Here is a 14,493-nt window from a genome sequence, read left to right on the forward strand (position 1 = left end):
TATATATATATAATACAGGTAACTTACAAAATTAAAGTTAATTGAAAGTGTGTTTTTATATATATATTAAACTTTTTTTTTCTTTTAGCAAAAACAGATAACTCCAACAGTTTTTTTTTTTTTTTTTGGCAAAAGCAGATAACTCCACATTTCATGTTTCAGAGGTAAACAAAACCAAGTAATTACTTTGTAATTGCTAAGATAGCGATACTTGGGGTTCTAATCCGCACTAGTATATTTTTTTCCGCTCATTAAAACCAAATGTGTTCATCAGGGATGATTTGTGTGCATTTTATTTTGTGATTTCACCTAAATGAATTGAAAGTCTCCACAACAGTTAGCAATAGATTGAAGCACTTGTCTGTGCACGAAGCACTTGGCAACAGGTGTTGTGCCAAATTCTGCACCCTGCCAGATTATGCACCCCCTAGTATTGGTAGGTTTAGGAGTAGGTATGGGGGAGGGGTTAGGATTAGGCAATCAGGTAGTGATTTCAACGAGGAGGTGCATAATCTGGCAGGGGTGCAGAATTCGGCACAACACCGGCACTGATAACAGCAGCAACGATCATTCAGCATGATTTTAAAAGCAATACGTGTAAGCGACAGATCACCACTTATTTTAAACAAACAAACAAAATGAATACTCTGCTAGTCAAGTAGAGATAATTTTTCATTTGTAATAGATAGATAGATAGTCTTTTCTAAAGTGACTAGCAGCCTTGTCACCTGACCTCAATACTGCGTGCTGATTCGCTAAAATGGACTTATTGGGATCTGTTCACAAACGAGAAGGGCGCTTGTTGGTTTCTGCTGTAAAACCTGAACTTGCAATGCCTTGACAGTGGACAAAACCGGCTTTTATTAAAAAACGTGTTTAGGGTTCAGAACGTGCTATATGTAGAGAATAACACATTGCAATCAGTTAATTTTTTTAAACGTGGTGTTAAATGAGCTCTTCAAATGCTTCTCTCTTTCTCTCTCGTTCTTTGTGTGTTCAGATGCCTGTAGTCTCACACTAGATCCAAACACAGTAAACACCCATCTGATTCTGTCTGAGGGAAACAGAAAGGCAACATATGTGGAAGAGCTGCAGTCGTATCCTGATCATCCAGAGAGATTTGAGCACCATCCTCAGGTTCTGTGTGGAGAGAGTCTGACTGGACGCTGTTACTGGGAGGCTGAATGGAGCGGGAGAGGGACAGAAATATCAATGACATACAAAGATATCAGCAGGAAAGGAGGAAGTGACTGCAGGTTTGGATTCAATCAAAAGTCCTGGAATCTGAGCAGTTTTTATAACAGACTCACTGTCTGTCACAATAATGACAGCACTGAGATATCAACCCCTTCATCCTCTAATCGAGTAGGTGTGTATCTGGACTGGTCTGCTGGTACTCTGTCCTTCTACAGCGTCTCTGACGCACACACACTCACACACATACACACGTTCAACACCACGTTCACTGAACCCGTCTATGCTGGGTTTGGGGTTTATTATGGTTCCCCAGTTTCTCTGTGCTAGACTGAACAACAGAGTTGAGGTACTTGGACTTGGTTGGTATTTGGAATTATGCAATTATGAATGGACTCGGGTGGACTTGGATGGAACATAATTATGATAAAAAGACATTATTAAACGTCTCCCACTCAAACACAGTTGTTAATGACTAGGTCTCAACTTGGACTCGACAAGGTGGACTCTGACCCAACCCTATGTGAACAACCTTATCTAAGGAGAAACAGATCAACAACAAAATGTCACACACGATGTTTGATTTTATTTTTTTATTTTATTTGTATTATTATTTTTCTAATTACTGCAGTATTCTATTTTTGCATCATCATCCAGATGACATACACTATACAGTATGAATAAAACCTGACTGTTACACCAGCAGGGTCTTTAATGACATTGCATTCTAAATACATAGACATATGGAGTTGGTGCCCCTATTGCAGCTATAACAGCTTCCACTCTTCTGGGAAGGTCTTCCGATAAGTTCTTTGAGTTTTTGTGTTCATTTCTGCCCATTCATCCAATTGGACGATGTTGGACGAGGAGGCTTGCAATCTCCTTTGCATTTCATCCCAAAGATGTTGAATGGGGTTGAAGAATTTTTTTATTTTATTTGTATTATTATTTTTCTAATTACTGCAGTATTCTATTTTTGCATCATCATCCAGATGACATACACTATACAGTATGAATAAAACCTGACTGTTACACCAACAGGGTCTTTAATGACGTTGCATTCTAAATACATAGACATATGGAGTTGGTGCCCCTATTGCAGCTATAACAGCTTCCACTCTTCTGGGAAGGTCTTCCGATAAGTTTTTTGAGTTTTTGAGTTCATTTCTGCCCATTCATCCAATTGGACGATGTTGGACGAGGAGGCTTGCAATCTCCTTTGCATTTCATCCCAAAGATGTTGAATGGGGTTGAAGACAGGACTCTGTGCAGGCCAGTCAAGTTCTTCTACACCAAACTCATCCAACCATGTCTTTATGGACCTTTTTTGTTCACTGGGACACAGTCATGCTGGAATAGAAAAGGGCCATCCCCAAACTGTTCCCACAAAACGTCTCAGTATGCTGAAGCATTAAGATTTATCTTCACTGGAACTAAGGGGCCCAACCCCAGAACCACAGCCCAGTACCATTATCCCTCCTCCGCCAAACTTTACAGTTGGCACAATGTGGTCAGACAAGTAATATTGTACTAGTACTGCCAAACCCAGACTTGCCCCTCAGACTGCCAAACAGAGAAGCAAGATTTTTCATTGCACAAAACAGGTTTCCACTGCTCCAGAGTCCAGTAGCAGTGTGCTTTACACCAGTGGTTCTCAACTCTAGTGCTGGAGACCCACCGCTCTATGCAATTTCTATCTGTCTCTTTTGCCGAGTTCACACTGTATGATTTTCAAAGTCGTCAGATCACCGTTGTTTTCACAAGGCCCCCAGTAGCGTGTTTAGGCAAACCCATGCAATTGCGTGGGGCCCCACAGAACGCAATTTCTTCCAATGGGAGTCGAGAACTGGCATTTTTTGGACCGGTGCGTAATAAAGGACAAACAATACTGTTATCAATATGTGTGTTGTTTTGTTTGTGACTTTTACGCACAATGCGTCTCAGCACTCGGTGACATGCTTTGTTACTTTACATGGCCTTCCGCTTCTGCTGCTGTTCCTAAATGCTTCCACTTTTCAATAATACGCCAAACTTTACAGTTGGCACAATGTGGTCAGACAAGTAATATTGTACTAGTACTGCCAAACCCAGACTTGCCCCTCAGACTGCCAAACAGAGAAGCAAGATTTTTCATTGCACAAAACAGGTTTCCACTGCTCCAGAGTCCAGTAGCAGTGTGCTTTACACCAGTGGTTCTCAACTCTAGTGCTGGAGACCCACCGCTCTATGCAATTTCTATCTGTCTCTTATGCCGAGTTCACACTGCATGATTTTCAAAGTCGTCAGATCACCGTTGTTTTCACAAGGCCCCCAGTAGCGTGTTTAGGCACCACGAAACCCATGCAATTGCGTGGGGCCCCACAGAACGCAATTTCTTCCAATGGGAGTCGAGAACTGGCATTTTTTGGACTGGTGCGTAATAAAGGACAAACAATACTGTTATCAATATGTGTGTTGTTTTGTTTGTGACTTTTACGCACAATGCGTCTCAGCACTCGGTGACATGCTTTGTTACTTTACATGGCCTTCCGCTTCTGCTGCTGTTCCTAAATGCTTCCACTTTTCAATAATACCATTACAGTTGACTGATATCTAGCAGGAAAGAAATTTCACAAACAGACATATTGCAAAGGTGGCATCCTACCATGTTTGAATTTACTGTGCTCTTCAGAATGACCCTTTTTTCCCCACAAATGTTTGTAATGCAGACTGCGTGGCTTGGTACTTGATTTTATACACCTGAGGCAATGGGTTTGATTGAAATACTTGAATTCAGTAATTAAGAGGCGTGTTCCAATACCTTTGTCCATATACAGTATGTATTATTTTTAGTTTAACATTACTTTTATTGTTTGAATTATTTGTTTTTCTTACTTTATTCTTTCCCACCTTGTATGTTTCATAATGATAAATAAATCATAAAACATTTGTTTGTCTTAGGCCTACATTTTTAGCAATGGGAGGATGGGATCAGTTTGATAACTTGGAGTTAAATTATAATGTTATATTTCCAATAGCCAAATTGCCTCAGCATGCCCACATACAAAATATTTTATCATATTTGGAATTAGGACATCATGATAATGCAAACGAAGATCATTTTTATGTTAGTTTCTAAATCTTTCATCTCTTACATATATAGGCTCTTCTTGTTCATGTGATCAAACCGGAAGACCCAGTGGAGTGGTTTACTAATTTCTATTTTTTTTCAATAACAGCAGAATGGATCATAGAATGCTATGGAATAACAAGGGAATGGATCATAAAAGAAAAATAAATGACAAGTTATGAATAAAAATAAATTCAATAGTCAAGTCAATTATCTGAGCTTTTGTATTATATGATATTTTCAGAAGAGAAAGCAAGTTGTAAATCCACAGTAAACAGTTCAGGACTGGGCTATATGTAAGACATCTTGGTTTAAATCTAAGATACAGGTTTAATCGGGTAATTCAATTATAGCGAATTATAGCCTGTATCAGAAATGTACTTTTTTGTGAGATTGTGAGACAAACTATAGCCTTCATATTTTGTCAGTGTGTTTTCTTATCTTCTAGCTAATCTAATTTTTATTTCATAATCAGTTAGCACTATGCTAAGCAAGTAGGCTAAGCTGTTCTAATTGTGCTGACAAGAAAGTATAAACGTTTAAATTGATGAAGAAAATGAAGACTGTTTGTCTAGATATAGAGTGAATAGAATGTGATTATTGGGTTCAACACCTTATAAATGTGTGCTAATAAGGGCTTGAGGCAGTTCCACCGGAGCTAGAGTTTTGTTTTGCATTATGCAGTTGTCTGGATATAATGAATGGCAATCAGATGAATGAGAGTGTTTCTGAAGGGTGCTTACTCTGTTAAAGAGGAGTAAAGCTTCTTAAGACGGCTCAGTGTATGGTGAGCAGTATTGTTCCATTACGCCCTTCATAATCACTTCCACACTTCAGCTATGACTATCTATCTATCTATCTATCTATCTATCTATCTATCTATCTATCTATCTATCTATCTATCTATCTATCTATCTATCTATCTATCTATCTATCTATCTATCCATCCATCCATCCATCCATCCATCCATCCATCCATCCATCCATCTACATTTAATATATTAATATATTGTATTAATATAAATTGTTAATCATATTCAGTTATGTTTACTTATTCATCTCTTAACAAGGCCAGGAGACAGCACATGTCCACACAGTCTATACATTGTAATTTGAGTCTTGTGATGTTAGTGTGCAGTGGAAATACAGTTATTGAGGTAACAATATATATTGTATTAATATAAATTGTTAATCATATTCAGTTATGTTTACTTATTCATCTCTTAACAAGGCCAGGAGACAGCACATGTCCACACAGTCTATACATTGTAATTTGAGTCCTGTGATGTTAGTGTGCAGTGGAAATACAGTTATTGAGGTAACAATCACATTTATTACAGACACTATGTAGAAATGCTGATAAGTACTGTATAAAAGGATTGCATTATTATTAATAGTTCAGGTAGCACATAGATGTATGTGTTGGTGTGAGTTTTCATCACAGCACAGGTGTAGATTGATCAGCTGCTCTCCGATCCTCTTTATGTTGAGCTCTGCAAACACATGCACGCGCACACACACACACACACACACACACACACTCATGCGCTGTGATGTATGCACACACACACACACACACTGTCTCTCTCCTGTGCTCCATTTCACGCAGCTACAGTCTCACGTACAGGAACAGCAGACAGGACGCACAACAAGGTGACTCCTGCAGAGGCCATTCAAGCAGGTACATTCACATTTCTGCTCTTCTCTGCTGATATTTTCACTTTCATGTCACTTATTTCACTGTCACATGAAGCTACGGACAGTAGATTTAATCAGACAATGTCCTCTGGCACTGAAAGTAAAGATAGGTCAGGTGATTGTAAATGTGACAGTAGCATTTGTCATGATGTCACTATAGAGTACAGTAACCTTAATCAAAACAGGATTATATATGTATATTGTATTATAAATTATATTTTTTTTATCAAGTGTTGAGTGTGCAGTTTCTCTCTGTGTTTTGTCACTGAGCCAGTGGGATGTTTTTATTATGCTTGAAGTTTTGCTTACATTTTTGCATTATTGTTATCAATGTTTCAGGTGTGGCATCATCAAGGATAGACACATGAACATAATCTTATCTAATTAGATTAAAATTAATTATAACAACAATAAAACATGAATATTTAAGTATATATTGAGGGGTGAGAAAAACCAGAGGGGTGTAAGTTGTAGATTATTGGAATATGTTTAACAAGAAAATACTATTTGTGTATACTGTATGTGTTACTTGATGTTTATTTGTAATCATTCGTAGAATTTACTTGCAATTATTATAAGCAAATTTAGTTGTTATTATAGGCAAGGTTTACACTTAGAAAAAAGTTCCAAAACCTGTTACTGTGATGGTACCCTTTCAAAATACAGTATGTGCCTTTAAGGTACTAATATGCACATTTAAGGCTAAATAAGACACAAAAGTTTACTTTTGAAAAAGTACTGTTGTACCTTTTTTCTGAGAGTGTTCTATAGCTAAGCACTGATCCTTTTTTAGGGCTCTGTCAGTAGACAGATGTTCAGTACATCGTGAACTACAGTAAACACGCTTAAAATAGCAGTGTGTGCTGAAACCAGAGAAACCTGCAACATTATAAACCATCTCAGGATGAGCTGTGAGAATGAGAAAGTGGAATTACACATTAAATTCAAGTGAAACTAAACTGATAAAGGTGTAAGTGTATATCTTACAGTAATTTGCTGTTGACAGATGTCATCATTCTGCAGAATCTAATACTGTCATAATCTTATAATCCCATATGCTTTACAATGGTAGAGTTTGCTTAAATGCATATGTTCCATATACATAATGTACACAACAAGAAATAATTTGAACAGTATTACAAATCCATTTGTTGTTGTTAATTGTCCACATTCTCAGCTCTGGGCTGCATTTCCCAAAAGCATCGTATTAGATCATACAAAACATTGGCATCAGTGTTCTCTATGATCTACTTGGGCTTATAAAGCTTTTTGAAAGCATAGTTTTGGTCTTGCCAGTCTGTCTATATCATTCTATGCTTTTCTTTATATTTATAACATTTATCAAATGTTCTTCTTTTCTCATGAAGCTCCATGTTTTTCCTACATCCTTCTCTGTTTTTCTAGAGCCAGATCAGTAAACAGTTTGGTGTCTATTGACACAGCTTCATCTGTGGCCCCAGAGACATCATGTCAGGGGACGGTAGCCAGGGTGACAAAACCCAGTGCAATGGAGTCAAAAAGCACAGGTATACCTTTGGTTTCATGTGAATTGGTTTCCTATCTCATTTTAAAACGTGTATTTTTTTTTAAAACTGCATATAAAAAAGGCCAGTTTACAGTGTTTGCAGATGATTATTATTGTTGTTGCTGCTGCTTAATCGTGCTGTTAAAAGCTGTTGTTTAGCTGAGTAAAACCATATTTCATTACTTAGCTACATGAAGTATGGTCACATTATCAATCAATCATAATTACATAAGCCCCAAGACAGAGCCTTGTGGCACTCCATACTATTACATTTATTTTAGGTTTGACCTAAATCACTCAAACAAAGTGGTAGTGAACTAAAAGATAGGATCTCAAATAGACTAGCATAACAACATTTCTCCAGCTTGTTGAGCAGAGTGTCGTGATCTATGGCATCTGTATTATGATGGGCCCCACATCGTGACCAAAAAAAATAATAGTAATAATTGGTTGGACAGTTGGTTTCCTAGTATTTAGACCAGGGTTCTTCAATCTTTAATCAGGTTCAGGTTGGTGAAATGAGTGATGATGCAAGGATATATATAATAATATATCATATTGAGTGTTGCATTGTTGGTTTCACCTATCACAATTTCATTTATTCACTTACATTTACATTTATTCATACATTCGTAGACCTACATCATGTAGCCTTAAATTTAATTTGGACAGAGTCTGTCTATATCATTCTATGCTTTTCTTTATATTTATAACATTTATCAAATGTTCTTCTTTTCTCATGAAGCTCCATGTTTTTCCTACATCCTTCTCTGTTTTTCTAGAGCCAGATCAGTAAACAGTTTGGTGTCTATTGACACAGCTTCATCTGTGGCCCCAGAGACATCATGTCAGGGGACGGTAGCCAGGGTGACAAAACCCAGTGCAATGGAGTCAAAAAGCACAGGTATACCTTTGGTTTCATGTGAATTGGTTTCCTATCTCATTTTAAAACGTGTATTTTTTTTAAAAACTGCATATAAAAAAGGCCAGTTTACAGTGTTTGCAGATGATTATTATTGTTGTTGCTGCTGCTTAATCGTGCTGTTAAAAGCTGTTGTTTAGCTGAGTAAAACCATATTTCATTACTTAGCTACATGAAGTATGGTCACATTATCAATCAATCATAATTACATAAGCCCCAAGACAGAGCCTTGTGGCACTCCATACTATTACATTTATTTTAGGTTTGACCTAAATCACTCAAACAAAGTGGTAGTGAACCAAAAGATAGGATCTAAAATAGACTAGCATAACAACATTTCTCCAGCTTGTTGAGCAGAGTGTCGTGATCTATGGCATCTGTATTATGATGGGCCCCACATCGTGACCAAAAAAATAATAGTAATAATTGGTTGGACAGTTGGTTTCCTAGTATTTAGACCAGGGTTCTTCAATCTTTAATCAGGTTCAGGTTGGTGAAATGAGTGATGATGCAAGGATATATATAATAATATATCATATTGAGTGTTGCATTGTTGGTTTCACCTATCACAATTTCATTTATTCACTTACATTTACATTTATTCATACATTCGTAGACCTACATCATGTAGCCTTAAATTTAATTTGGACAGATACAGGAAGCCAGTGCAATGAGACCCAAAAGAGGAACATTTATAATTTGTACTAGTGAAATATGATTTAATTTACATACTTTCTTATGATGCTTACATGGATCTGCAAGTTGTGATTTAAGGCATACATTATCTGCTCCCTTCTTGGTTACAGGGTTACGGGGTTAGGCCTGGTTTATACTTAACCTCATTGCAGCATTGCTCTGTGTCATGCAGCGATTGATTGATTTTTGTTGATAGAACTACTGTAAAGTTACTCAATGTGAACTTATTGTTTATTGAACTGTTGTGTATCAGCAGTATCACATCTGCCATCGTACTATTGATCTGAATATCAGCATGGCTGTGATTACATTAAAAAGTGCTTATATTAAGAACAACAGCAATATTGCTTAAATATACTGGCTGGAATACATGTTTGCATTTGGTGTTCTCTGATTACCTGTGCAGTCCTGAACTCATAGAGAAATGTTTTTCACTCTCCATGTTGGAATAGGTCAGCTCTTCCTGCTGCAATGTTCTCACGAAACAATGTCAGTATGTGGAGCGTTCTCAAAAAATGCATTGGGATGGTAAGTCAAATATGGCTATATATGCATAAATATGTTTGCATTGTTAGGTTTACATGATGTAAGCAGTGCTCCGGTTTGTAAAGTGGATCTGGTGCTGATTTTTTTTAACTGACTTGAGCTGAATAATGACACTACTGTCTTCAGTAGAGCTGCTTGAACTGAACTTGTTTTATAATTCATGAACTGTGCACAGTTATTAAACTGAACAGATGAACTTTTTTACAAAACAGTATGCATTATGAAGCGCTATAGAGTAAAGGTGACTAAAGTTCTGATGTAAAAGCAGTCTGTTAATCAATTATTCTCATCTTTAAATCTTCACAGGAACTGTCTAAAATCACAATGCCGGTGATTTTTAACGAGCCTTTGAGTTTTCTTCAGAGATTGACTGAATACATGGAGCACACATACCTCGTCCAGAAGACCAGCGCTTCACAAGACTCCATCCACAGAATGAAGGTAAATATATTTTTATTTTTTTAGCCCAAGAAACCCTTGCTGAATAGAGAAATAGAGCATGGACCTACTGAGTAAAGCAGTGTTGAATTTAAGCCTGGCCTATATTAACATGCATATGGTACCATTAATGCATTCCAGAGTGATGTTTGCATTGCAAAGCCATTAAAATGATTACGATGGGGACAAGAATTTGGATTTTACGTGGATTTTATGTTTTTAAATGGGAGAGACCATGAAAATTAGCTTCAGTTTCTTTAACTTCAGCTTTGGTTAATATTCATTTTAGAGATTTCTCATAAAATTGTCTTTTAGGTCAAACAATAACAGGTAGGTGCAAATCATATAGATTACGGCTAAGACCTGAATTTAATATGCTTTCGTTTAATTACCTTCAGTATGCAGAATTTGCATCATGCAAATTGTATGTAATCTTATCTAAATACAACACACATTATATTTTAGTACTGAATAACTATTACATCAATGACATTTTAGCTCAAAAAAATATAATTAATTTTGACTATAAGCAAAAGATCTGAATATTTATAATTATACTCAATAAACCTGATATGGCTCAAACACAATCACTACTAAAACTCTATGGTCTCTACGAGCAATTTTGCATGTTTACATAATCTTTAATTGTCATCTATACAAAAGGGGATTTTTTTTGAGTGATTGTTGGGTTGAAACCTTTGCTACTGTTATGGAAAAATGAGTTGATTTGAGACTGTATGAAGTGTTTTGGTAGTTTTAGTTCATTTTGAATGTGAAATGTACTGCTGTGCCAAGCTGAAAGTTGGTTAGGAGAACTTTGTGAAGTGTTTTGAAAAAGTGACCTAAGTATTAAGAAATGTGCTTTAGTGATTGTAAAAAACTGTACTCTGTTGGTAATATCATGTTTCTTTGGTTTTTCAGTGTGTGGCAGCTTTTGCTGTATCAGCTGTGGCCTCGCAGTGGGAGAGGACGGGAAAACCCTTCAACCCGCTCCTCGGAGAAACCTACGAGCTGCTCAGGTCAGTGTTTCACATCAACTGATCAGTTATGAGCGAACACATTAATGTTTCATATGAACTGTCAGTGTTTTTGTGTCATCAGCGAGGATCTGGGCTTCAGATGGGTCTCTGAGCAGGTCAGTCATCATCCGCCGGTCAGTGCCTTCCACGCCGAGGGCATAAAGAGCAACTTCATGTTTCATGGCTCCATTTATCCAAAACTCAAATTCTGGGGAAAGTGTGTGGAGGCCGAACCGCGTGGAATCATCACCCTAGAGCTTCCTCTGTGAGTCATTCACTGCCTTACATGTACAGCAGTAAACACGTGGAGCATGTGTTCATTCAACATACTGTATGAGAGGTCAACAAGACTTTTCCTACATGTAAATTCAGCTACACGATTGACTTATGTATTGTTAATTTGTTGTTTTTCAGCCACAATGAAGCCTACACCTGGACCAACCCGACCTGCTGTGTTCATAACATTATCATGGGACAACTGTGGATTGAGCAATATGGAAATGTTGAAATTATTAATCATAAGTAAGAGCAAGTATTGTCCTCTAATTTGACAAAAAAAAGTGCAACAAACAAGGATGTGAATTAGATCATTGTTGCTTTATTAAGGTTTGAAAAGAACAACTAATATGTGACCCTGGAGCACAGAAGCAGTGTTGAGTCGCTGGGGGATATTTGTAGCAATAGCCAACAATACATTGTATGGGTCACAATTATAGATTTTTCTTTTATGGCAAAAATCATAAGGATATTAAGTTAAGATCATGTTCCATGAAGATATTTGTAAATTTCCTACCGTAAATATATCAAAACTTAATTTCTGATTAGTAATATGCATTGCTAAGAACTTCATTTGGACAACTTTAAAGATGATTTTCTCAATATTTAGATTTTTTTTTGCACCCTCAGATTCCAGATTTTCAAATAGTTGTATCTCAGCCAAATATTGTCCGATCCTAACAAACCATACATCAATGGAAAGCTTATTTATTCAGCTTTCATATGATATATAAATCTCAATTTCGAAAAATTGACCCTTATTACTGGTTTTGTGGTCCAGTGTCACATATGGAAGACATACAAGGTCCACAAATGATTTTACTGTGCTTTTTATCAGAACTGGGGAAAGATGTCGTTTGACTTTCAAACCGTGTGGCATCTTTGGAAAAGAGTTGCATAAAGTGGAAGGATACATTCTTGATAAAAGGTATGTAAACACTACTAAAATGACAGATATCTTATGCTATCTCTGTCCCAGAGAACCTATATAAACTGATTCAATTTGACATGACTGTAGTGTGGTGTAGTGCAGTATGTGAAGTTAGCTCTGGTCCACTACTGTGATTTGATTGGATATATAGTGAGTAACACTTCATTTTGATCTTCCACTTCAGACATTCTACTGACTATAAGTAATTTTGCAAGTACATGTCAACTTATTTTACTAACCCAAATCTAACCTAACGGTCTACTAATACTCTAATGAAAGTTAGTTGGCACGTAGTTGCAAAGTTACTAATAGTTAGTAGAATGTCTAAAGTGGACTATCAAAGTGTAACCTTTACTTTTTGTATCACTTTGCTTGTCTGTGTTCAACTATTAATGCATGATCATATTCTGGATCCCTTAACCCTACCCAATACATAAATATTGGGCGAATCAGACAATTTAAGATTGGTGTTACAACAACCCAAAGAGCCAAATTCCACAAAGAGGCCCAGGACAACAAGACAACGTCATACATCTGTCCACGATACCCTGGCGCCACGAGTCTGATGCACGTCCACCAACTAGCAGCTTTGAGCAGCTCACAGCATTAACACAAAATAACACTTATTGATAATTCCAACTCAGGAAGGAGTTTGTCAAATTTGGGGCAAGTAACCAAGATTAATGGTCAAAGAGAAGGACAGCATGACCATCACATGTAAATCCATGATAGAAATCACGAGCTAAAGACTTTAACTTCGTTGGGTGGTTTCCCCCACCCAGGACAAAGACCATGCTCCATGACCATCCTCACAAAGCACAGAGGCCCTGTTTCCACCTCGGCAAGGTCTTGCGGCTAACACTGCAGAAACAAAAGAGGCTGCTCTCCTCATCTTTTTCCGTCATCTCATTTTGTGAGTATATGACGAGTATACGATCAAAATAACTGAAAAAGCCCATACATAAACATGCACAGCATGTTGTGGAGCATCTTGGTTTGATGACGACACAAACAGCTGGACTCTGACGTAATATTAGTGCGCATCCACATATAACCGTGTTATGGTTATGGTGTGGTGGGCCGCTCGGTGCCAAAAAGTCCAGGGCCACTTTTTAGCCCCAGTCCGCCCCTGGATGTAGATGCACCAAAATGATCTCAAAAGGACTTATAAACGAACACCAGTCCATTGCTTAACTCCATATCATGTATGTAACCCGCACATTTGACTATCATGTTCTAATCACTCATTGTGTATGTATTTTGAAAAACTATTGAAGAGCTTATAGGATTATATTCATGTTGGGTATGTATGAGTTTGAAAATTCATGCTTTTTAAACGTTTCTATCAATCAATACTGTCCGATTCAGTTGATCAGCCGTAAAACAGTGATTCTGTTCAAATTCCCTATAAGATAAAAAATAATTCCCTTTGAGCTAAATTGACCTGTTTCCCTTACACATAACTACTACAACAACTACCTTACTATCAATAAGCAGCAAATTAGTGTTTTGACTGAAAACTCTTAGTTACTTGTGTTCGCTTAAGACATCTAAAATGTTACCAAAAGCGTAAATAAATGTACATCAGTAAATGGCCACATTTTCTTTATATCTGTCCAGCAAAAGAAAGATATGTGCTCTGTATGGCAAGTGGACGGAGTGCTTGTATTCTGTGGATCCAGCGACATTTGGTGCTCACAGAAAATCTGACACAAAGCGCTCTGAGAAGGACAGGAAGGGAAGCACACAGGTGACTGATAATGATCACGATCATACCACCTGCATTTGATTTGACATTTAATTTGTGGCATTTATTAAAATTAATCAATGTCTATTGTAATGTGCTGTACACATTGGGTCTTTTGCAGAGTAATAATGCGGCTGAGGAGCCGGATGAAATGCCTCCTCCAGAAGCCGAGACAGTGCAGGTGATTGCAGGAAGTGAGCTGATCTGGAGGATATCACCGCGACCAGACAACTCCAGAAAAGTATGCAGAATATGCCATCATTTATCAACACACACTCTTGTTATTGTGATGTGATCCATTACCAGACATCATATAATTACCATTTTAGCATTAAATTGGCTATGGGACACACACACACACACACACACACACAGACAGCATCCTCACACAC

At 37.3% G+C, this 14,493-nt stretch overlaps 2 protein-coding genes across 3 annotated transcripts in view; both read left to right on the forward strand.

Annotated features, from left to right (window-relative positions):
- Positions 1 to 4,471, forward strand: part of LOC107565519 (stonustoxin subunit beta-like) — a 7,272-nt gene extending 2,801 nt beyond the window's left edge. The window contains exons 4-5 of the mRNA XM_016250766.1: positions 1,001 to 1,369; positions 4,413 to 4,471. Of these exons, the coding sequence (XP_016106252.1) occupies positions 1,001 to 1,369; positions 4,413 to 4,471 (428 nt within the window). The remainder of the gene's footprint in view (positions 1 to 1,000; positions 1,370 to 4,412) is intronic.
- A 1,385-nt stretch (positions 4,472 to 5,856) lies between these two features.
- The window catches only part of LOC107565531 (oxysterol-binding protein-related protein 1), a 12,301-nt gene continuing 3,664 nt past the window's right edge, over positions 5,857 to 14,493 (forward strand). Inside the window, exons 1-10 of one of the 2 annotated variants that reach the window (XM_016250781.1) lie at positions 5,857 to 5,984; positions 7,406 to 7,527; positions 9,597 to 9,672; positions 9,997 to 10,131; positions 11,050 to 11,147; positions 11,230 to 11,412; positions 11,562 to 11,669; positions 12,262 to 12,351; positions 13,975 to 14,104; positions 14,223 to 14,342. In XM_016250781.1, the coding sequence (XP_016106267.1) occupies positions 7,469 to 7,527; positions 9,597 to 9,672; positions 9,997 to 10,131; positions 11,050 to 11,147; positions 11,230 to 11,412; positions 11,562 to 11,669; positions 12,262 to 12,351; positions 13,975 to 14,104; positions 14,223 to 14,342 (999 nt within the window). In that variant the 5' untranslated portion in view covers positions 5,857 to 5,984; positions 7,406 to 7,468. Of the gene's footprint in view, positions 5,985 to 7,405; positions 7,528 to 8,312; positions 8,431 to 9,596; positions 9,673 to 9,996; positions 10,132 to 11,049; positions 11,148 to 11,229; positions 11,413 to 11,561; positions 11,670 to 12,261; positions 12,352 to 13,974; positions 14,105 to 14,222; positions 14,343 to 14,493 lie in introns of those variants that run through there. The other variant, XM_016250780.1, reaches the window with a different exon arrangement.

Source organism: Sinocyclocheilus grahami, unplaced genomic scaffold, assembly GCF_001515645.1.
Source record: "Sinocyclocheilus grahami isolate Dianchi unplaced genomic scaffold, SAMN03320097.WGS_v1.1 scaffold1006.1, whole genome shotgun sequence".
Lineage (NCBI taxonomy): Eukaryota > Metazoa > Chordata > Actinopteri > Cypriniformes > Cyprinidae > Sinocyclocheilus > Sinocyclocheilus grahami.